Raw genomic sequence first — 22425 nt, forward strand, 5'->3', positions numbered from 1 at the left:
AACCCCAGTTCCGGGTGAAACCAGCGCAACTAAAGGGGGGAACAACCGACGGGTCACACCGATAGGACCGTAATTCCGACAGACATGACGCGCGACTGGGAAGTGGCCTTGGATTGCCATCCATAAAGGCCAATTGAGAACTTGGTGTGTGGGGGTGACCATAGATTTGTGGAGCAATCAATGATCGACCTCCAAGCTTGACAATTCAATTCACCATTATTACCCGTGCCCGTGATTAAAGAGACATGGAGACGAGTCAAACCGAACCTTGAGTAAGATATGTCATCACCGTGGCTTCTCTATCGGAGATACTCCGAAGGGTACCGGTGGCTGGGTATAAGCGGCCTTGTTAAGGATAATGAGGATGATTCGAGAAACAACGTCCTTCATTGGCGGAGCTTCAGGGAGCTGATGTCTTCAATGCTGCCAGTTCCATCCCCAGAGCTTTTCTGTTGGGGAATGTCTTTCGCATCAGGGTGTATATCCCGAGCATCTTCTCGTTCGCCCAGTGCACGCTGGATAAGCTTGGCCTTGATTAGCGCGCCCTTCAGACGCTCATCCACGTCAATAACGGCTTCCTCTGTGTTTTGCATGGGTAAAGACGCCGGGTCAACCAATTCAAGAAGCGTGTCGACGTTCTTCGCTAACCTGGAGCTGGGTGGAACGCTCGACATCTCTCTGCAAACAGATGGCTCCAGATAATCTTCACCCTTCTCACTAGGTAACTGAGACATCTGGGGAGGGTCCCTATTTTTGGATGAGTCTAGCTCGGCTTGTCTTTGTGACCAAACCAGAGCTTTACCGTAGAGCCTTCCTATTTCAAGGAATTTTTCAAAGCCCTTCTCGACAGCGAATACACTGCCTTCGGTGTAGCCAGCCTGTGCACCATCGGCAGCTCCTAGGTCATAGCCTTCCCTGTAAAATTCTTCCTCCAGGTCGAGGAGACCTTCGAGTAAGTTGTTTTCCATATGGATAAAGGGAGGGGGTTAGGTGTTGGACGATATCAAAGAAGGGAAAAGGAAGGGGGAGAGAGGAACGGATTTTGGAACCGATCGGCAATCAAGAAAAGGGTTAATAAGGAGTTATAGAATTGTGGAAGTGTCCTGTGGCCTTATCATATAGACGGATCTCAATTTCGAAACTGTTGTTGCTTTTGCTGCCTTTTTCTGCTTTGATGTTTTCTTTGGGGGGGGTTTCCCCTGGCACAGTTCCTACTCTCTTTCCCTCCTCCGATCAAAATACTCCACCCCACTTTTGACCTCTCTCCCGGTCCACTCATGGTGACCACCCTCCTATCTAATGTACGGAGTAACGTAAGAAACAACCAAAAAGAAGCGGAGACAACTTCCAGGGCTCGCCAGAGTGATAGGAAAGTTATTCCACTACTATTAAAACTACCTACACAAGTTCTATTTTGGGGTTTGGGGGAGGTCTCGTCTTTTGGCTGGGTTGTCGAAGCTCTACAGACAGCGCCCTCTACGTCCCAGCTTTTCCAAAGAGACGAAACCCCCACAATGGGCTACTGTTTCCTGCTTATGGAACTGGAAATGCATTCATCCACGAGAAATTGCAAGCATGCAAAGATATCATAGATTAATTCGCTCATATGCATTCCCAAAAGGAAAAGGTGAAAGAAAAAAAAGGTACATAAATCGGGGATAATAACATGAAAGATAAAACCGCCAAACCCTCAAGAAACCAACCCAGGAAGGGAGTTGTCGACCACTGCCCATTCATATCGTCGACCAGGGACTTGAAAGTTCGCAAGATATCAACCCAAGGCTGACGTCGACCACACCAAACCCCCAACTGCGCCAACTTCGTACCCCGGATAAATAATATTACCTCTTCCGGGTACCAGGCCTGGGCTTCACCTCTTCCTGAGCAACCGGATGAAGCATTACTTTATTGGGAAGCTGTTGGGTGTTGGCCGAGTAGCCTTTGCTCCAATCATAGCTCACAGAGTAGGCAAATATATTGCCATTGCGGTTAAATGCTGTACTGGAGATGGTCCCCCCTACGGAGGGATATCCCTTTAGGCGATGTTTGGCGTCTTTGTCCCAGAAGTGGAAGGTTCCATCGCTGCCGGCGGTGCTAAACGTGCCATGAACCGGGTGGAAAGAAATAGCATTGACGGAATAGATGTTATTGATGTCGCGTTGGTTTGGCGGTGTCTCTCGATGACACTTGAAGCTGAAGTTCGAGCTAGAGTCTTTGTCCTCCACGTACTGAATAGCACAGCGGCCTTCAATACTGCCAACAGCAAAACCTGTGGCATCTGTGAAGCAGCTGACTACTCGCGTCTGCCACTTGAGAGGGGATTGCATAGTTTTGTAGAATTTGGTGGGATTGTCAAGATTGATGATGTTGATGTATCGGTCGGCAGTTCCAACCACTAGCAGTTTGTTCTTGACATCCATGGTGTAGACACGCTCCTGACATTCTACCGTGGCGATCGGGGTCGATTGCCGTAGATCCCAGTATTTGACTGTCTTGTCCCATGAGCCGGTCACTAAGAGGGGCGTGCCTCCAGCAGGGTTCGAAATCATCTGGCAGCATTTGATCGGAGCATCGTGGGCTGCGACCTGGACGGGGGTGGTAGCATTTGCAGCAAGATCGAGCATGCGTGCAGCCTTATCGGCACCAGCGCCTACTACTTTAGTTCCATCCTGAAGAGCGAAAGGCTAGTTAGCTAGAGAAATGAAGCGGCATGAAAGTTTGCAAAGCTTACCGGTGCCCAGCAGCAGCTTAAAACTGGTGCTTCATGCTCAAAGAGAGCTTTCCCTTCACTCTGTCCCTGATCATTGATCTCATAAATGCGGACTTTCTTGTCCCAAGAAGCTACCGCAAGATGTTCACTGGCGGGGGAAAACTGAAGATCAGAAATGCTATCTTCAGGAGGCGAATTGAGAGCGATATCTTTAGATATATCGCCGGTGGTATTTGTTTGGCCCGCTGTTGTCGACGTAGTGCCGACAGAACCGAAGAACGACATTCGAATGAGAACTTTTGCTTTTCACAGGATTTGGTGAGAACGGGCCAGAAAAGTATTACTAGGCCTATATTGAGTTGCAGAAAAACCAAGATACCACAAACTGCCGACCTTTCTGTATGAATACTAAGGTTGACTAGAGAATTGGCAATGGAATAAAGCAGAAGAGAAAGAGCTCAGCGCAGATTTGGGAAGGCGCGCGTTCTGTAGCCGCGACACATTAATGCCTTAATGAGGATACGGCAGTATCTTCACGGCCCATGTACACCGCCCTTCAAGCATGACAAACTCCTCATTTAGTCAGCTTCCGAAGCACCTTGCCCCTTACAAAATGGGGTCGTCGTCGTCGTAGCTGAGTAGTTAGTAGTAGTTAGCACCTAAGTACGTGAGCGATCTGTATCAGCATGTCTTTCGTCTTTGTCTTCATATGGTCTTAGATGCTCGAAACTTTTGCAACCGGCTATTATTTGCAGCCTTAGCATCATTGCCTGTATTAAACCTTGGTTTGGATTGCGCAGCGGAGCGAAGCGAAGCTATCATTATACTGTATAGAAGGATACCAAGGGCAGTAATCTTCTTCTATATCGACACTTCCATACAATTCAAGACAGTCATTTACGAATAAGTAGCCCTAGGATCCCCACCTCCCCTCTCTCTTTCTCCTTTGGGTGTTCTGTACTCCGTACATTCAAGAGATTTGTAGTTGATGAGATCTCTCGAAGATGTTTTCGGTACCCCAGTATTCGATCGACAAAAAGGGAAGATGCATACTTGTGTAAATAGGACGATAGAAGCAGTTATAATTTGAATCTCTATAATACTAGATGATTTATAATTTGATAAGATATTATGCCCTTGGATAAAGGTTGTACTTGACGGCAAGTTCCAGCATTGCCGAAAGCTTCAAGTAACAATCTAGAACGATTGTTTTGCTTGCCACGCAATTAATTTAGTACACATGATCAACAGAAGGTACTGCCTTTCCGTGTCCAGACAGAAGCGGCACAGGCCTGTACAAGAAGGAGCTAGTGCTAACTAAGACTAACCTGTCTTTGCAGATCTACTAAAGAACCTTAGTCTAGAAGTCTAGTAAGAGGGTGACCCCGCTCTTTAAACCATATGATCATTGTAACATCATCACTGTCTATAAGATATATCACCCCACCCCGATCTGGCCACACTGTCTCATTTTTTTGATGATGATGATGTAGTTGTTATAGTTATGAAGAGATCATCCCGCGCTAAAAACCAGTTCTGATAACGTGATCTCCGGTGCACCGAAAGAGATATATTGATTTTTGCTTAAACACATAGTGTATATGATTCGTTTAAAGATATATAAATACATTGCCAGTACTACTTACTATCTACAATTTACAATCTCTTATTTGATTAGTATAAGAGAGAAAGAGACAATTGGCCTGGCTCCACCCTGTGGTATCACGTGAGAATCTATTCGAAGCCACTGGCAGAGCTTTTTTTGTTACGCATTCCATCTTCGGGCCATCAATGGGTAACTCCAACTTTGGACGGGATCGGAGAGACTAGTTTTCCAAATAAGGTTGCCTGAGATTCTGGTACCACCGGTATACTTTCATCTTGACCAGTTACCATGAAGCATACCAGAATGGATGTCGTCAATGACTATTCGAGAAGAATAGAAGGAGAATGAGCAATAGACGCCACTATCATCATCATCATCATCATCATCTAGTTTCCAAGAACTTTCTCAGGGGAAAAACAACAACAACAACAACAACAACAATCAAGATCGCTTCCTCCGTATAAGGTGATGGGGCAAAGTGGAGCGCGCGGAAATGCGGGGTGCAGCCTTAGTGGACCACCTCCGGAGCTCAGCTCTTGTCGTGTGATCCGGTTCTCCCGGATACATTCCAATGCTGAATTTTAATATAACTCGCGAGCCTTCAATTATCTGCTTGCTGTAAGTTGAAAGAGGCAATCGTGGTGAAGATTGAAACGGCAAATAGTATTTGGTGTTTTAATCCCCAATGCACTTCCTCATCACCACCTTCTAGCAGTATCCAATTGCGACTGTACTAGGTCGGCTGACGGATTGACTACGTACAACGATAAGGTTATAATAACGTATTCACTTAAGTTGCAATACTTATCGTAATTAGCATTATTTTATACGGTACCCATAATCTGTAGGTACTCAAGGTATGTATGTATGTATGTATGTATGTATGTATGTATGTGTATACCATACTAATTTTCTCCTTAAAAAAGATAAGTTAATCATCTTAAATCCATGATAGTACCTAGGATACTGGTAGGTACGACCTTCTTTGAGGTCCAATCCCGAATTGTGATGCAGACTTAGGGTTCCATGACCCCGCCTCGTACGACGTACTAATGTAGGTATCATGGGAGGAACCCTAGTCGTCTGGTATAGTATCGTACAATGAATGGATAGTACCCGTTGAGCATGTACTTTGGATGGGCCAGTTAGGTCACCTGCCCTCCCTCCCTCCTGCTGGGATTCCCTCATGCCCCCCTCTCCTTCTCCTCTCTTCTCTCTTCTCTCCTTCTTCCTCTTATTCCTCCCCTTCTCCCTTTCATCTTCCTTATCCCTTCTCTCATCCTCTTCTAATCCTATTTGGATCTCAACCATACCTACTCTACAATACCTACCACAGATTGGTAAGTTCTCCAGCTTCAGTTGCCTGGCAGTATCTATTACTCGCTTTACACCATCAAGGCAAAGGCCTTCATACACCCTGTTCCTAACATTGACATTACCATGACGTTTCAACGCTAACTCTGGTCAGCAGTGATTACCCTCTTAATTCATTTCCATACTCGCCCCTATCGCAACTATGTCGGACGAACTCACAAAAGTCGATTCTGCCATTGCTGGCTTGTCAATAAATTCTAAGGAGGAGAAAGAGGCCGACAAGACGGCGAAGAAGACTCATAGGCGCCACTCATCTCAGTCGGAGGGTGTCTGGAACATCAAGGACTTGGGTAAATTTTCCCCTTCTGGAAATCAGGGTACCTGTCACCTACCCATGGAATGCTCTGACTAGAAGTCTTCTAGAGGCGAAGAAGATTGAGTTGACTCTCCCCATTGAAACGCAAAAGACCGGGTGGTAAGAACTATGTTAAGAGTACCATAGGTCCCGAGCTAACTCGATCTTCCCTAGGAAGCTCAACACTGCGCCGTCTTCAATCGAGGACAAGGATATCCTCAAACTCCATCTCGTAACCCCCCCGGTGAAGAAGATTGATTTGCATTTCCCGCTGGGATTGGAAGTGACTGCTCGTAATCTCAAGGGAGTCACAGTCAAGGACGCGCTGGACGCTATCCACAAGCAGTTCAAAAAGAAGGTTTGCGATTCTCCTTGCCATAACTCTTCCCTTCTGGCTACGATGAGACACTCCCTATCATTCACTGTAGGTCACAAGAGTGAAACTGACGAATGTTTGTTCATACGCAGGCTGATGATGAGTTGGATAAACCTTACCTTGCTGGTTTCGAGTGGGACAAGGAAGAGTGCTGGACACGCCTAATCGTCCACCAGACAAAGCAAACCTCGGTCCAACAGACCTCCAGTAAGAAGTCCAAGAAGAAGAAGGAAGAGGCATAGAACGGGCATGTATACTGGTGTGTTAAATGCCAATGGTTGCTCTTCTTTGTCCGTACCGGGCATACTTTTCAGACTTAATTATTTCTCTCATCTTGCTTCTTAGCACTTCCTTACAGAGCTTGTTTGGGATGTAGAAGCCTGAGTTAGAGGGTGATTTCTTTACGTAGCTTGATTTGATTCTTCAATCTCAATATTACTCCACTTCTGTCTTCAGTCCTTACCTGTTTCGGCGGTCCGACTAGTCTTCTTATTGGGATGAAGGTTAAGGGCAAGCCCATGCTCTTCGCCCTCAGTAGAAGGAATTCCACTCATTCTTGCTGCTGACACCGACATTCTGAGGAACGGTGTTCTTCATGATTTCAAAACTGGAAAACCTGGAGACTATGCCCAAGAATTAATTACGCACAATAGCTATTTAGTTTTCTGTCGTGCATTCTATGTTCAAGAGAAACAACCAAAACCCAGAGCACTATGGTCTAACACTGATGCAAATATACGAGTCTTTCTCCTTCTCCTTCTTCTTATTACAATTATGGTACACCATCACTGTACACTGCTGTGCAAAGACTCATATCCTTAAAGACTATAAGAGTAATGCCTCACGAAACGCCTGCTAAGGTCCGCACCAATCGTTAAAAGAGGAAGAAACTACGATGACCAGAGTCTCGGCCCTTCATGAATTAGGCAAACATGCGTTATCGCATCCGTCCTGTTTCACCACCCCCGAACAACACCAATACGATCTCATCCAAAACAGTGTACATCAAGTGAGTGTTGAGGCGCCGGTTGTTCAAAGTTGCAAATATTCTCCGCGCGGCTCCTTGAGCATTGGTCCGTCCAACTACATTTCCTGCCATATCCGGGATCAAGGTGGCTAATACCAGGCTAGCTTCAGTGCGGCTTTTCAGCCGCTCTGATGGCGTTCGGATTCTGTTTTCACGTAGGAGGCCACCTGGCCACAGGGAATCCTTGATTACGTTAATGTATCGAAGTAACGACTCGTCCTGTATTAGGGATCGGGCACCTTCGCGGACCTTCCGTTCGATGGTTCCTCCAAGTAATTGATGGAGAACGACGACAACCGCACGGCCCCGGAGCCAGTTGTTGCCTCTGTTTAACTCGAAGGCCTCTAAGAACAAATCACAAATCGGTTTGATGAATGGTTCCAGTTCTCTGTCCTCAAATGCATTCAGCTCTGCCTCGGCTTCGGCTGTAGTCACGGCGTCCTCGGTCGCTAGCCCTGAGTCAGTTACAGTGCTGGCTTGCTGGCTAGTCGCTGCAGAGATGAGATTCTGCCCGGCTGTCGAGAGCTGATCGAGTACACCAAAGTTGCCCAGGAAATCATCCATACCATCAGCAACCGAATTATAAATTCGGGTTACCAAATCCTTTGTCTCTCCATCACGAGGGACCTCGTCGCGCGGGATGATGGCTCGCTGGGAGAGGAAGGCTCGTAGGTCACGGCTTCGGCAAACCTCTGGTAGGAGCAGCAGTTTCTGCAGATACGCCTCCAGCGCTAGGCGCCGCTTTTGCAAAAACTCTCGCTGAAGCTTCATGACCATACGTCGCCGTGGGAATTCTAAGTACCGCACCGACGGATACCTCATGCGTAGTTTATGGTGAAGTTCGTGGAACTCACTATATCTGCGGGCAACAACCCAGGATGCCGCTGGCATTTGTTCTCCAGCATTCCTTTGCACTTCAACCACGTCTGGAGCAATCGTTAGTAGACTATCACTATATGGAAAATGCAGGAGGTGAAAACTACATACACATTGCAAATTCTCGACCGTCCTCTTCTTTCCCTACAACAATAGACGTGATCCGAACAGTTGAACGACCATACAGGCTGTTGTCGCTTTCTTGAATCATGTACTGCTGCCGCTGCATGTCCTTGCGGCGGACTTCTCGTTGAATGCTAGCTTTTGACTTTCGTAAAATTCTGAGTTCTGCAGTATTGTTCGTGAGCTCAGCTTTCCGCGTCAAGGTATCAACTACCGATTCCTGGGATCCGAGTTTCTCAATCTCTGCCGTGAGTGCTTCGATCGCTTCCGTCAAACCAAGATCTCCTGGGGCGGCTTCATGGACTTCGTCAGCGGGATCTTTGTCGTCTATTTCAGCGGGTTCTTCATATTCGTCCTCAATAAATTTATGGTGGTCGGGAAAGAGATCATCAGCAAAAACGCCGAGTCGTGAAGATTCATCCACCAACCCTAGAGAAGAGATGTTGGGCTTGGTCTTGTCGTCTACTCGTGTGGATTCCACAGAGCTACGAGGTGATTGTGGATATCGATCATTGCTGGACAGCCTAGATGACGAGGCATCATTGTTTCTGAGATCTTCTAATCTATTACTTTTCGGCTCGTTGGTAATGATATCGTTCAATGCGGCCTCCATAGTTTCAATTACTTGACTCTGACTCGCATCGTGTTCACCGTTTTGCGAGTCGCGACCAAGGCTCTGCGTTGACATCGCAAGAGGGTCCGTGTCGTAGTCATCATCGAATAATGGGGCAGACCGCTCGGAATCCAAGGAACGCCTTGGGGTGTCGTCATCGTCAAATAGTTTCCCCATAGTCCGTACATCACTCGAGGAAACGGCGGCCCTGCGCAGGTCTTTCGATTTGAACCCAGTATGAGATGCCGTACGGCCCATCAATGGAGGAAGTGCCGGTCTCTCATATACCTCCGCGGCAGGGGCGACATCATGTGCTACAGCTGCCGTATGAGGTTCAAAATGAGATGTTTCATCCGAAGCGAGATATTTATAGAACAAGTCTGATTGTCGAAATTTGGGGTAATAGACATTCTGGAGTTCATCCAATACCGCAGATTGAGTAGTCAATATCACTGTCCTAGCTTTGCGATACTGCTCCGGAGTAGCTCGCCTCCCGGCGCTCAAGAAGGCTTTCACAGCTCGACGCGACTCGGCTGTTACTTTAAGTTGGGGTTTCGACAGATACGTTTCGCTGATTAAAGCCATGTCATTTTTGTCTGTTTCTGTCCATGTCGTGGAACTTGAGGAGGTCTCGTCACCAAAGTCATCTTCGAGTGGGTTGCGTAAGCCATCAACCACAATCCAGAATTGCACGAGGAACATAAGTTGTTGACGATCCATGAACTCCATAAAGTAAGATAGACCCGATGCATCGTGCATTACATCAACCAAGGACGCCTCTTGAGCCAGTAAGGATTTTGGGGGGCGCAAGTGCGTCGTAGCTGCGGTGGCGTGCGATGAACGACTACTAGCTGGCGCTGAAAGCTTCGCTACCTTCTGGTCGAGAACTCTCTTCCCCGTCTCTAATCGCCGAAGATAGACGGGATCTTGCCCTTCCACCATACTTTCCCGCTTCAACTGGCTTGCAACAAGAGCTCTGAACCGTCTAGCATCGGAAAGATTGCTACAACGCCGGATGGCCCTAACGAAACGCTCAAAAGCCCTCTCTGAATCAGTTGGCGAGAGCCGGGGGAATGGACTCCCATGTTTTGACCTGGGTACCGGCGATGCATGCTCATCCAATGCCGCTCGAAGCTTGCGCACCGTTTTGCGATCTTGGAGAGCTGTTCGTCCATAAGCTTCCACCAACTGATTCCAGGTGTCAGGATCTGATAGCACGGATAGTATAGGGAAGAGTACAGCGCATGAAACTAGTTCCCTCACTAGAACGGAAACGATACGACTGCTTAAAACGGTTTCAGGAAATAATCGAGGCAGTAGCCCAACTGTGACTTTCCTAAGGTATTCCTGCTCTACTAGCTTTTGGTCTGAAAGAGAGAGCACTGCAGCGGGATGCAAATGACCATCGCGATACTTGCTTGCAATTGCGATGTCGAGCTCATCGGATTCGGTAACATTTCGAGTCAAATTCCGCCCCCGGACCGATCGCTCGGCGACGTCGAACTCTTTAAGATGTGCGGTCAGAATAGGAAATATACGGGAGACAATAAGTGATATAAGATCTTCCGCAAGTAACCGATCGCGTAGGTTTCCAATGGCTGCTCGAGCCACTCGGTCTACCTCAGTCACAAATGCTGGGTTCGGACTGATACCGCGGTACCATGACGCTATGAAATCCCGGGTTACCAGTGCCAGAAGCTCATCGATACCTTCAGACACCATAAAGGACTGCGGGTAGAGGGAGGCGGGACTGTAGATGGAGCGCTTCTTTAGACCTTGAGTTTCAATCTGCCAGTTGGGGGGAGTGAGAAACGCGACAGGCAAACACTGGGGTCGGGAATTGTCTGCATCGTTAGGGTTCCGGGTTGTGAAGAGTACAAAGCCAGAGAAGGCGACTGAAGCAAGCAGAATGCCTAGTCCGACAGCATACCCAAGGTACCGCAGAAATGGCAGGCAGCGTACAGCCAACCCCCAAGCAATGAAAGCACCAGTGCCCAGTACGACGATATCACGACACTTCAGGGCCATTTTCCCCGGAGCATTCGTACGATGAATGAGAATTGTCTCATGACGATTCAAAAAGGCAGGTAGCTTTTAAAGACATATAAAAGGTATTTTGAGGGGGGAGGGGCCTTGATAATGTGGATTAATACTGGATGATCGGCGATAATCCATGTTGAAGGTGGTTGACGGGCGGTGAGGACGTTCAATTGGGTTAATCCCGAGGTCCTGGGGTCAAACAACAGTATCGCCTGTGGTATGCAGTACTATGTACTCTGTACTAGTACGGAGTACATACGGGCTTATTTATGTACTTACTCGTACAGTACTACAGAGTAGTACGGTACCTAGAATAGGTTCATAGTAGTACATAATACTAGCCCGTAATGTTGACGGTATCAATCGCAATACCGTTTTCAGTATCCACCAGTCCCGTATTTGCGGAGAAGAGAAGACCTCAGTAAAGACGTCATGCCGCTTTAGTTGTTAGTTTTTTTTTTTTTTTTTTTTATCTATTTATGATCTTCTTCTCCACTTCCCAACAACAACACCTCACCTCAGACCTCCCTTCTTTTCTCTACTTCTTTCTTTCGGTCTCCTGTATCGTATCTTCAGCCTGGACCTGGACCTTTCCCACACAATGACTACTCTTTCAGATTTCCTCGATCTGTCTCAATCGTCCTTCAAGTGTACGTCTCAGACCATTTACTCTCTTCTGTACACGCATGTGATCCTTAACTCGGCTGGCTGATATCATAGGCGCTGCACTCTCCATCGCTTTCAACCCAATCTTCTGGAAGTAGGTTGCTTTCACTATTTGTTCCTCGATCATTCCCTCGGCTCTCCGACTTCTCATGGAGATTGTTGACTGACCGCAGCTTTCATTCATTAGCATTGTTGCCCGTGCCGGTTGGTCAAGGCTTTCCCCGCCCTTTCGCTGCTAAACCTCAATCTATGAGCCCAATTCATTTCATCAGTATAGAAGGCTTATGTTCCAAATCTTTCACCATCTCTTGTAGAATATCGGAAACACTACCTGACACGTATATTCGGTAATCCGTATTACGGTTGTTACTTCCTCGCAATCGCCATTTTTACCCTGGGAATCGTGCGCGACCATGTGTATCAGTCGGCCCTGGAAGACCAGCCCTATTATGCCCCTGTGCACCAACCAATTCTAGGCGGCGTCTTGTTTGCTGTGGGATCCGTTCTTGTTCTTTCGAGCATGTATGCCCTAGGCGTCACCGGAACCTACCTCGGAGATTATTTCGGTATTCTCATGGAAGCCCCCGTCACTGGCTTCCCTTTTAATGTCACTGGCTCCCCTATGTATTGGGGAAGCACTCTGAATTTCCTGGGTGTCGCGCTTTACAAGGGCAAAGTTGCCGGGATCCTCCTGACCGCCGAGGTGTTCATTCTGTACTGGTTTGCTCTTCAGTGGGAGGAGTAAGTCTGATATAATTTTCCTTGGATTCTTGCCCTTACGCAACATGCCCCTATATCTCTTCTAAGCATGCATGCCGTGCCAACTGACCCACGATTCTGTAGTCCTTTCACTGCTGAGATCTATGCCAAGCGCGAGCGCGAACGTGCAAAGGCCAAGCAAGGCGGTAAGAGCCAGTAAGGAGTGCTATGGTACCGCGGCCTGTTTAAGCAGCGACTGAAAGACGGGGTCAACGCTTATAGGATTGAGTCTGGACTTTCAACAACCATCAATCTATGTCAGTCGGGAGGGAATAGATAGACACAACCCGGGGGACCCTGGCTAGGAAATATGTGATCAAGATGCTAGAGTGGGATTCAACAATAGAAGGAAGCCTGGGAAGATGCAACAAAACCATGAAAGACACGATCCGAATGTTACGAGGGCGAATCTGGAGAGTAGTCATGGAACAAAACAATACAAAAGACAATATATTTCTATTTGCTTTTACACCTCTCTTTATAGAATAATTCATGGATATCATTTGCGACGCCCCGAACTCCCTAGGATAAGTATCCTATAAGTATAAAGTTAATGTTTCGTATCTCATAGAGATCTTTGAGTCATATAGAAGCCGTAACGGTAGTTACTGAGGCTGCCAAAGATACCTCTTTCCAGGGGCCCAAAATGCGAAACACCCAGCAAACCCCGGGTCATTGATCTATGTAACCACCATCGATGATTGTAAGCCGTAGAAGTGAGCTATTGCATCTATGCTCGCCGGCCTCTACCTCTTTTATTTGAAGCGCGGCTTTCCTCGACCATCTCAATCTCATCCTCGTCTGCGCCCTTCTTGAGGTCTTCACCCTCCACTAGTCCCCATCTTTCCCGGTCGTACCAGTCTTCTCCGTCACTCATTTCGCCCACATGGCCTTCCGCTTTGCACCACTCGAGCACATCATCTTTCATACGGCAAGCTCGGAGCAGGCATTCCAACATGTGCTCGAATCCCCTGACAGTCTCCTCCTGTTTCTGCACATATGACCACAGGAGTCGTCGTGTATCTTCGGCTTCCATGGGCGACAGACCAAAATCGGGATCTGGGCGGATAGAGTCAGGCACGAGAAAGAGAGGGTGTGGTATAGGAAGTGAGCTGAGGGTGTCAGAGGAAGGGGATGGTGGGAAGTGGCCTGATTCATCCTCTTGTGGATTTGCGGCATTAGCCTGAGCTCGAGTCGTCATCCGACGAGGTGGCTCGGGGGGAAACCCGTCCTGCATCTCTTCATCTTTGTCCGTTTCATCCCCATGGACATTGCCGGGGCCCTCATAGGTCGTATCAACGTACACGTTACCCGAGTCAGTTCGATCAGTTGCAATTTCTTTTCTGTTTCGATGAAGCCCATCCGTGTCAGATTTTTGACTGCGTTCCAAGTGTGAATTTACTACGTCACTGCCGTTGACTTCATCGATGTCTAAATGCTGTGGAAGGTTTACAACGGGAGTCTCAACCTCTTCGGACTTGGGTTCTCTTGTCTGCTCATTGTCATTCGTACGGCTCCCACTCTCCCTCTCATGATTGTGAACACCAGCCATTTCAATGTCTTGTTCTGCAGTATGGCGACTTTGGATGTCCTTACTTTCCGCTGTCTGGGCTTCTTTCGATGTCCTGACAACTGAAACACAATTATGTGCTTCATGGCTTCGACCTGTCATTTCTATTGTCGTTGAAAGACTGGGAACACTGTTCTGTCCATTTGGACCGATTGGAGATTTGTGACCCGGTTTACCAAGCCGCGGCTCGAAGATCCATCTGTCTTCGGGAGTCTCAACTGTTCCACATGGCATCCAAGAGCTATCCCCAAGGAACAGTCTGTGGAGGTTTCGCGCACGCCACAAAAGAGCACGTTCTTGGCGTAGTTTATCCTCGATGGCCTTGGTCATATTCGAAAGAGCATTTGACGTATAGGCGTGGGATAAGGAAGGGTGAGTAGGTAGTTCCGATGGATGTTTTAACGGGCACAGGAAATCTAGTAAACACATTCGCATTAGTCGTTCGGGGAAGTCATGAGTCATTTTTAAGGGGAATTGAGAGACTAACTTTCCAACGCGAGCTCAGAAAATGGATTCTCTTCCGCCGCAGCGGCATCCGCCTCGGAGTCTTCATCATCCTCGTCTAACTCATCCCCCTCTGAGTCATAGCGCACCGGGTTTGGCTGTAGGATATAGCGTGTGTACCCAGCATGATCAATTTTCTGTCAGAGAATTTGAATGTCAGCCGCTGAAGCCTTATTCCGACCTAGAACGAAGAAGCGAGGGCACTCTGTAAGGGCCTTCAATGGCCGCGGAACGGTGCCTACCTGCTTATAAAGATCCTCAGGCTGGATATACCCCAATGCGCCCTCCCGCACATGTTTAGCGTTTGTCCGTAGTTTGTTGCCTCGGTTTGTCGGCTGAGCGATGGGGTCATCGGGGCCTGAGACTACAACCAAAAGATCGAGTTAAAGAGGTATGACTGGAAAACATGAGGGAAATGGAAGCAGTAAGACTTACAATCATTTTCTTTGCGTAGAGCCCTTTTCATACCGACGATCGTGTCGGCGATGAGAGCCGCCTGCGCCGCCATCGTTATGGCTGAATCAAAAGGAAAGTAACTGAAATATAGACAGTCACAGTGGGAAACTGCCAGAGTAAGAGTGGTCAGATTATGTATCTCATCAAGCGACCCCGAATCGGAAGATTTCAACGACTCATGGGAGAATCCTTTCCGCGGAGCACTGAAATAGTGACGAGGGGATATAGCATAATCCGAAGCGGCCAATTCTGCGCAGCTTTCAGTTCGGTGTCTTCGCTGAATGGAATGGGGAGCTGCGGCGGCCCCGATCGACACCACTAGTCTTTGAAGGAGACATGATAAGGGCACACCACGTGATCACGACATACTTGAATGATGGCACAATTGTAGTGTACAAATTATCTATATGCTACTACTAGAATATTACAACTGCTTTTTATCTAGCCCCCTGGATTTGGGGTTCAGAGATATATGAAAGATTAAAAGGTACTTGTACAGAAAAACAAGGATATCATGATGGAGACTGCAATGGGCCAGCAACACAGTGCGAAGCAAAACGACAACTATATACAGCACAAGAGTACTGCTCACATGAAAGAACGTCATCTGTAACTCCTCCCTCTTTCAGTTAGCTCCCTCTGCTTCCTGATCCGCTAGCTGAATTAGACTTGTCCAACAATCCTTGCCGTCAAATGGGGTGGACGAGGTTTGACAGGCTCTTATGCAGCGTCTGTGGACCAGCGCCAGAACCTCCTTTTTGCAGAAGTAGGGTGGCGTTGGACCTACCACCCTGGTCCATGGACCTGGTTTTCATCGATATGTTGCGGGACCCCTAAGTCGTCGTTCACTCCACGTGGCTCAGCGTGCCTTGCACTGGCAAGGCTTAGTTCGCTGAGCAACCGAGGAAGCGGTGCTATTGCCTCTGAGTAGTTCTGTGCCAGGCTTGATTGGCTCAGTCCTCTAGCCATTGAAGCTAGTGGCCGCACATTCAATGATTCTTCGGACAAAGATTCTAGATACGTAGACTGTCGATTGTCATCCGTATAGATGGAGGCAGACATTGCCGTAGACCACGGGCGTTCATGTATGGATCGTCTGTAGTCATCATAGTAACTGGAGCTATTTATAGTATCAGTGCGGCTAGCTGTACTTCGAGCTCTCTCCAGGGCACGAAGACCTGAAGATGTTCTGCGGCCAAACTGACCGGAGAACATTGGGTTGGACGAGTTTCGGTTCTTCGCCCTACTGTGAACGAAAGCCTCCAAGGAATCAGCCTCCGAAATCGTTAGTGTATCAGGCTCAATTGTTCGTAAGCTCATGCGCTTTGGAAGATCTACACTGCCTCTTGCTCGAGGTGGGGGCCGAGGAAACAAAGGTGCTAGATTCCCAACGCCGCCTTCGTCGCTTTGGAAAGATGCGTGCGTATTTTGCCATGACACTCTGACTATTCCATGCCCAGGAGGCCCGAAGCCACCAGCACCATGCCCTGCACCGCTAAGCCTTACGGGAAGTCCGGATGAAACAGATGATATTCCACTAGAACGTTTGGAGTACCTTCTTGATTTGGATGAGTGCACCGAGTTTCGTTTCAATGATCTCCTTGGTTGGATTGGTTTGAGAGGCTCTCGCTTTCGTGAATTAGTGGTAGCTCGCCTGCGCATAGGTGGACTATTCTGGAACGACAGCCGCTTGGGTGGAACGGCAGCATCGTCGATCTGTTTCTCCTTTTCTGGTTCAAAAACCTTTAGCGGAGCGATATCCCAATCAATGGTCGAAGCAGAAAGTGTGTCTTTCCTGCCTTCGATCGGTCGTCCCTGGTAGCTGTCATCCAAGGGACTTGTGTCCCACAAAGGCCCTAGTTCCAATTTTGGTGGATTCGAGGATGGTTCCGGGGTGGCTCTGGTCAATTTCGGGAGATTACATTGGATGGTCTCTTCATAAGGCTGACAGCTTGGTAGCTCTGGGCCATTTGAGTATGGTACTTTCTCCTTTGACAGCTGTTCTTCTTCATGTGTCGATGCCCTGCGCTTTCGGCGCCAGCAGCAAAAAAGAAGCAAAAGACTTGTTAAAAAGGCAAAAGGAATCACGACTGAAATAGCGATTATTCCGGCTTTCTTTCCATGGATCCCCTTGGAGCCTGTGGACTCGTCTGTGCCCTGACCAGCAGAACTTCCTTCGTCTAAGATATTGATTGCAAACTTCTTGGTATCATCTGCGGTCCCCTTATGAGCAGTAAGCTTGACTGTATATTTGTCTGGGCTAAAATCAGCCGGGACAAGGCCGTAAAGAGTCTTATTATCGGTGTTGTACTGCAGCCATGGGAGCTGATTTCCCAGGTCGACTTCAAGTTGAACGGAATCATCGGTTAGGACTGTATTATCAAAAACAAAATAGAAGTAGCTTCCGATGACCGCGTCGCATTCGGCTATATCGTGAAAGAATTGGGAGTATTGCAGACTAATGATAAGCCTTGCTATATCTTGGTACTTGTCTGTGACGGAAATAGTGATGTTTTCATTCGCCACATCAACCGGTGGGGTCCCTTTAAATGAGATAGTAGTGTTGTCAAACTCTAACCAGGAAGGAGAGTCAGTTTGGATATCAGTCAGATCGGCGCCTGCCGGTTCTCGCCCATCTAATCTCAACGCCTCCTTGAACCGAGGACTGGTAAACTTCTCTCCTCTGCTAACGAAGAAAGTCTGCACACTCTGGTTGAATGAGAGAATATGCGGACTGACCGTCATATCAAACTTCATGGCGGCTGCGCTGAAACCAGCCACATCTGAAGCGACAAGGCTAAATGTGAAGGTTTGAGGCCCACTATTAGGTGCAACACCTGAGAATCGAAGATTTGATTGGTCAAATCCCACCCAGGAAGGTAGCGGGGCATTATCTGGAGATGTCCCATAGTATACGGTAGAGGGGCGGGTGTTGGTAAAGGTGTCTTGATCGAAAGATATGTCAAAGGCGTCCCCGGAATGAATCAGGATTGTTGATGGAGCGGATGTCGCGGCAATCGCTTCGAGCTGAGGAAGCAATGGCTTTCCAGGTCTTGGTCCATCATCTTCTGTCACGATGAGAGTGACTTCCATGCTTGCAGACTCTGATTTGTCTGATGCCACAAGATCAAATTTCACTGTCCCCTCATCTTCCTCCCCAGGTGTGCCGAATAAAGTGCGGCTTTTGCTTTCTACTCGAAGCCATGATGGGGCGTTTGAGAGCGAATATGTTGTTGAGGAGTCACTCCCACCGAATGTGCCCTTAGAGAAAACGAATTGATATCGCTGTGCAACCCGTGCCACAGGTGGCAGCTGTGAATTAATAGGGTAGTTCGAGACCAACTTTGCATCAATAATCCACGTAAAACCAAGGATGATCAACCAGATGAGCGCCATATCTTCGAGATAGACAGAACGGCCCTGGACGATACTTGATCGAAAGAACAGGCAAATATTCTGTTGTCCACCCAGGAGATATTCTGACGACCATTTGGGTGGCGCGAAAAGTAGCTGAAGGGTGGAATTAGGTTGTATGAAGAAGCTGAGATGGACATGGGAAAATATGCTTGTCTATCCTTAGAATAGGGACTACCATTCTCCCCGGTGATCGCGCCTAAGGGCTAGTCCAAAGCACAGGAGAAGCGCGATTCGTGAGACCCCTTCATCCGAGCCATACCTGGATATCTTTGACGTCACTGAATTATGGAGAATAGTCGGCGAAGGGTAATAATTGTACGAGTAGCTGCCGCGCGATAAAGCACGCTTCACGAAATGCACGGTCATGCAAGGGATAGCGGCTTGTAGGAGCCAAGGAGGACCCCCCAAACTGGACTTCCGGTAGGGCTTGACTCCTTCGAGTACTTGAGGGGTTGGTAGGCAAAGAATGTTAGCGATCATACGTGTTTGTCCCTTCCTAATATTAAAACCTAGGGGCGAAAAGGAAAAAGGTGCCCTTGAGAGGTCCATTCCCCCAGAAGGGAGCTAACAGAGGCAGATGTATAGGAGAGTGATAGGAGCACACGTCAAGGGCAACAACTGTGGTTTAGTATCATTCTGATCCCCATGTGCTCTGGCGCGTAATAATCGGTGATTTCCTCACGTTCCCCGAGCCCAAGTTGGAGATACAGGCATCGAGCTGGGGTTCTGGCCTTGTTCACCCATAACTAGATATGCTGGCAGCCTTTCTGTTACAAAAATAGTTGAATATAAACCATTAATTTCATCCTGACGCCTTGTCGACGATGACTTTCTGCGACAAAGAGTTTGTGTAACAGTGCTCTTCCTTTCTGTCGAACATACTAGATAGCATAAGGGACTAAAGGGAAGCGTGTATCCAATGCCGCACCTGTCGCACATACAAAACTTTCGTCTTCGGCTTCTTTCTCCAGAAATTCTCACTAAATCCAAAAGCCTCATTGGTGGGGAACGCCTTCTTCTCGACGCGTGCAATCTGGGCGAGAACCTCGAATGCGTGGCTCCTGTCCGAGGAATGGATGTCTGATATGTTAAACTCCATATCTCACATTCCTGACAATCCCTCCGGGACCTACATTCTAGGTTGTTAGACATAGGCTGTTGTGGTGTGGCGCGTCTCGATAGCCCGATAAGACATCAATATTGAGCAATTTTGTTCATCGCGAAAGTGAATGTTTGTAGATTCGTCCATAGCGGAAAATTCGCCGGCCGCCAGGAACCAATCGTATGCGTGACGGATGTACTAAGGTACATATAAGGTACTAGGGTAGTACTTAGCTATTGAAGACTGCTACCCACTACGTAACTGGAAAATACCTGCAGTGGAGTTCCACCTAACTCTTGTCGGTGGTGGTCGCGACCAATCAGCTGACCTTCCGTGACCGTATTACATCTACATATTGGTACTTGGTACCTCTGCTAGTTCATCACCTCCACCACATATCCGACATTCTTGCCAGTACTGCAAAACCCAATCTTTTATTCTAGTTTTAATTCTTAACTTTCCCTTCTTTCTTCCCCTTTACCTCTTTTTGGACATATCGAATTTTTTTAAAAAAAAATGCCTTCTCAACCCGACGACAAGCGTCAGGCGGCACGCGAAGTTATTGACATTCTTCACGAGATCTCTACACTTCTCGTATGTGAACCATCCATTCTTTCCCGTGGCGTTGTCGCTCGTAATGCTATGGTGTTTCCCTCTTCATCATGATCTAATCCGCTGGATATGTAGAACACGGCTTTAGACAGAACTGATCTTTCTCTTTGCGTCTCACTCATCGAGAACGGCGTCAATCCTGACGCCCTTGCTGTGGGTTTCGGGCTTTCAATGCTTCTCTCTAATAGTCGCTAGGGTGCTAACAATTCCCTTTAAATGCTCAGACGATTATACAGGATCTGAGAAAAGAAGCCACAGCCGCTCCACAGCTCACCACGAATGAGAATGGCCTTGGTGAATAGATGCAGTTCTGACCTTGCGTTTTCTTCTCTTCTTGATTCCCTTCCGTGGCTTTAATTCAGCGATACCCTCTGTCCGGGCATTGGAAGTGTAGTTACAATAAAATAACTCGCTCAGTTGATGTGTTTTGCTTCATTGTACTGACACGTGTATATGATATCTCAGCTTTTGGTACTGTGCTGCAGTCTCTGGTATCATTATCAACTCTAGGCATCCATCCTGAATAACTACGAAAAGGCACAACATGACTGCGTATGAAACGAAAAGGGCATATTGCCGACACGTCGTTAAGACTTTCCGCCATCTGCCTTCTGATTTGCTTTTGATGCTGAAGGCAGCGAGCCAGCAATCGCCTCGGCTGTAGCTGTCTTGATGCGGTCACCACCATCAGCGGGAGTCTGATCCCTAGGTTTGGTATCTTTTTCATCCTCGCTATCACCTAGACTAAATGGATCGTGATCTCCAACAGGTGAAGGCTCAACAGTAGACAATGGTTGCCATTTGCTTGGTTTGCCATCCGCAGGAGAATGTCTAGGCGATTCAGACGCGTCGTAAAGATTGCCCCCGATTTCGGTGGGCGGGCCCTCTTGGAAAGACACTTTGCGTCTGTCTGGTGATGGCGACAAGGTCTTGTAGAGGCTAGGATTGGCAAGAGGCCTTGGTGGTCTTGGTGGAGGAGCTATTCCAGATGTCAGTACAACCACCATAGCGAATCAACGAGGCTGTTAGCGAAACAAACCTTCTGTATCTCTCATTTCAAGAGCTGAAAAATCATCACTTAAAACCTGGGGGTCTGCGTCATAGCGTTCGCGATCCCCGCTGCGACGGCCCAACTCTCCGCTTCTCCTTGTTTGGGCATCACTCTCATTGCGATAGCCTTGACTAGACGGCGCATCATCCTGTTCTTCGCCATCTAGTCTTTTCTTTAGATTTTGAACCCACGAATTAACTTTTGTTTGGGTCTCTAGAAATCCTTTGCGGATATTTTCACGGATCACCGGAAGATCGTCTACAACCATTAGCAACGATGAAAATACCCCTCTGCGATGAATAACGATACCTTCAAAAAAGCTATACTCTCTGTCATCCGACAGCTCACTGTCCCTTCTCGACCGATCATATGGATGACCACCCTCCAAGCGGGATTGGGGTGCACGGCGATTGTAATGCTCCGCAAGCTGGCGAGCATACAATTCATCTGCTTCCAGTTGTCTCTGCGTTGCGGAGGGGCGGGGTGGCTTTGGAGGAGGAACATCTTGCTCGGCAGCGCTGGGGTCAGTCATGCCTACACACATTAATAATCAGCGATGACACCTTTAGCTATAAAGGTCCACAAACCAAGGAGAGCATGGAAAGCGCGTTCAACGTCCCAGTTGCTCGCTACCAAGACTGCCTTGATTACTGACACTTCAATAGTTGGAAACGCTTCTTTGAGAGTTGTTTCAGACTGTTGTTGCGGGCTCAATGGACGCGGCGGCTTTTGCGGGGCAACTTCTGTCGCATTCTGCTGAGTTACGGCTGCAGACACCGAGGCGATGCCAGATTCTTGAGGTTCATCATCAAAATCCAGAGGGCGTGCCGTCGTAGGGGACTCCGGCTTGGGACTATATGGGCCCGGGGTAATCTTGTTGGTATTCTAGTATCAAATCAGTAAGTGTTGGTATGCACGAGTGATAGATACGAAAACGAACAGTTTTGTCTTCTTCAGCCATGGCAGAAATGACCGAATCTGAAAATTAAACTATAACGTAATCGAAAGTAGTCGAGATATCGTCTACGAGTACAAGAGGAAGTGTGCTGCTGAGCCTGACATGCAGAAAGCAACGCGTGATAGTAGTAGCCTGGAGTAGTACGGAGTATTGGAAGCTCAGCCACTCCTGGTTAGCTTCGATGCGCAGTGACGTTGCGCCACGTGATGGATACCCATCGCTTATCTAATCCCGCTACAGTTCGTGTTTTACGTTTGGAAAGATATAGTGCCTTATTATCCTAAATCCTT

At 47.8% G+C, this 22425-nt stretch overlaps 10 protein-coding genes across 10 annotated transcripts; 3 read left to right on the plus strand and 7 right to left on the minus strand.

Moving 5' to 3' along the window:
• Positions 1-59: 59 nt before the first annotated feature.
• Positions 60-1204, minus strand: BDV27DRAFT_87665 (Yae1 family protein). Its single transcript, XM_032077846.1, has 2 exons — positions 268-1204; positions 60-196 (listed from the first exon to the last, which is right to left on the minus strand). The coding sequence occupies exon 1, from the start codon at positions 966-968 to the stop codon at positions 387-389; it is 582 nt and encodes a 193-aa protein (XP_031929767.1). The 5' UTR covers positions 969-1204; the 3' UTR covers positions 60-196; positions 268-386.
• A 547-nt stretch (positions 1205-1751) lies between these two features.
• sonA (putative nuclear pore complex protein (SonA)) lies at positions 1752-3354 on the minus strand. The gene is made up of 2 exons (XM_032077848.1): positions 2732-3354; positions 1752-2669 (listed from the first exon to the last, which is right to left on the minus strand). Exons 1-2 carry the CDS (start codon positions 2993-2995, stop codon positions 1842-1844), a joined length of 1092 nt encoding a protein of 363 aa, XP_031929768.1. The 5' UTR covers positions 2996-3354; the 3' UTR covers positions 1752-1841.
• Positions 3355-5633: 2279 nt separating this feature from the next.
• On the plus strand, positions 5634-7111 carry BDV27DRAFT_124978 (uncharacterized protein). Its single transcript, XM_032066225.1, has 4 exons — positions 5634-5980; positions 6054-6105; positions 6160-6343; positions 6454-7111. Exons 1-4 carry the CDS (start codon positions 5833-5835, stop codon positions 6601-6603), a joined length of 534 nt encoding a protein of 177 aa, XP_031929769.1. The 5' UTR covers positions 5634-5832; the 3' UTR covers positions 6604-7111.
• On the minus strand, positions 7112-11348 carry rgsC (putative intermediate filament protein (Mdm1)). Its single transcript, XM_032066226.1, has 2 exons — positions 8376-11348; positions 7112-8314 (listed from the first exon to the last, which is right to left on the minus strand). Exons 1-2 carry the CDS (start codon positions 11026-11028, stop codon positions 7299-7301), a joined length of 3669 nt encoding a protein of 1222 aa, XP_031929770.1. The 5' UTR covers positions 11029-11348; the 3' UTR covers positions 7112-7298.
• A 209-nt stretch (positions 11349-11557) lies between these two features.
• On the plus strand, positions 11558-12927 carry BDV27DRAFT_124981 (bifunctional phosphatidyl-N-methylethanolamine N-methyltransferase/phosphatidyl-N-dimethylethanolamine N-methyltransferase). Its single transcript, XM_032066227.1, has 5 exons — positions 11558-11690; positions 11761-11800; positions 11894-11910; positions 12021-12447; positions 12550-12927. Exons 1-5 carry the CDS (start codon positions 11642-11644, stop codon positions 12623-12625), a joined length of 609 nt encoding a protein of 202 aa, XP_031929771.1. The 5' UTR covers positions 11558-11641; the 3' UTR covers positions 12626-12927.
• On the minus strand, positions 12928-15299 carry BDV27DRAFT_124986 (RXT2 domain-containing protein). Its single transcript, XM_032066228.1, has 4 exons — positions 14975-15299; positions 14782-14903; positions 14523-14676; positions 12928-14451 (listed from the first exon to the last, which is right to left on the minus strand). The coding sequence occupies exons 1-4, from the start codon at positions 15045-15047 to the stop codon at positions 13196-13198; spliced, it is 1605 nt and encodes a 534-aa protein (XP_031929772.1). The 5' UTR covers positions 15048-15299; the 3' UTR covers positions 12928-13195.
• Positions 15300-15532: 233 nt separating this feature from the next.
• BDV27DRAFT_170583 (putative transmembrane glycoprotein) lies at positions 15533-18391 on the minus strand (the record flags this gene model as incomplete). Its single annotated transcript, XM_032075341.1, has 1 exon — positions 15533-18391. One exon carries the CDS (start codon positions 18389-18391, stop codon positions 15779-15781), a length of 2613 nt encoding a protein of 870 aa, XP_031929773.1. The 3' UTR covers positions 15533-15778.
• A 626-nt stretch (positions 18392-19017) lies between these two features.
• On the minus strand, positions 19018-19511 carry BDV27DRAFT_143434 (GNAT family N-acetyltransferase; the record flags this gene model as incomplete). The annotated part of the gene is made up of 3 exons (XM_032070094.1): positions 19018-19158; positions 19207-19293; positions 19350-19511. The coding sequence occupies 3 exons, from the start codon at positions 19509-19511 to the stop codon at positions 19018-19020; spliced, it is 390 nt and encodes a 129-aa protein (XP_031929774.1).
• Positions 19512-20030: 519 nt separating this feature from the next.
• Positions 20031-20428, plus strand: BDV27DRAFT_155705 (mitotic-spindle organizing protein 1; the record flags this gene model as incomplete). The annotated part of the gene is made up of 3 exons (XM_032072191.1): positions 20031-20108; positions 20202-20279; positions 20363-20428. 3 exons carry the CDS (start codon positions 20031-20033, stop codon positions 20426-20428), a joined length of 222 nt encoding a protein of 73 aa, XP_031929775.1.
• A 52-nt stretch (positions 20429-20480) lies between these two features.
• On the minus strand, positions 20481-22352 carry BDV27DRAFT_87874 (uncharacterized protein). Its single transcript, XM_032077850.1, has 5 exons — positions 22118-22352; positions 21765-22062; positions 21487-21711; positions 21166-21435; positions 20481-21105 (listed from the first exon to the last, which is right to left on the minus strand). The coding sequence occupies exons 1-5, from the start codon at positions 22136-22138 to the stop codon at positions 20714-20716; spliced, it is 1206 nt and encodes a 401-aa protein (XP_031929776.1). The 5' UTR covers positions 22139-22352; the 3' UTR covers positions 20481-20713.
• Between the last annotated feature and the right edge of the window lie 73 nt (positions 22353-22425).

The sequence above is a fragment of the Aspergillus caelatus genome (genome assembly GCF_009193585.1).
Source record: "Aspergillus caelatus strain CBS 763.97 unplaced genomic scaffold BDV27scaffold_47, whole genome shotgun sequence".
In the NCBI taxonomy this organism is placed as follows: Eukaryota; Fungi; Ascomycota; class Eurotiomycetes; order Eurotiales; family Aspergillaceae; genus Aspergillus; species Aspergillus caelatus.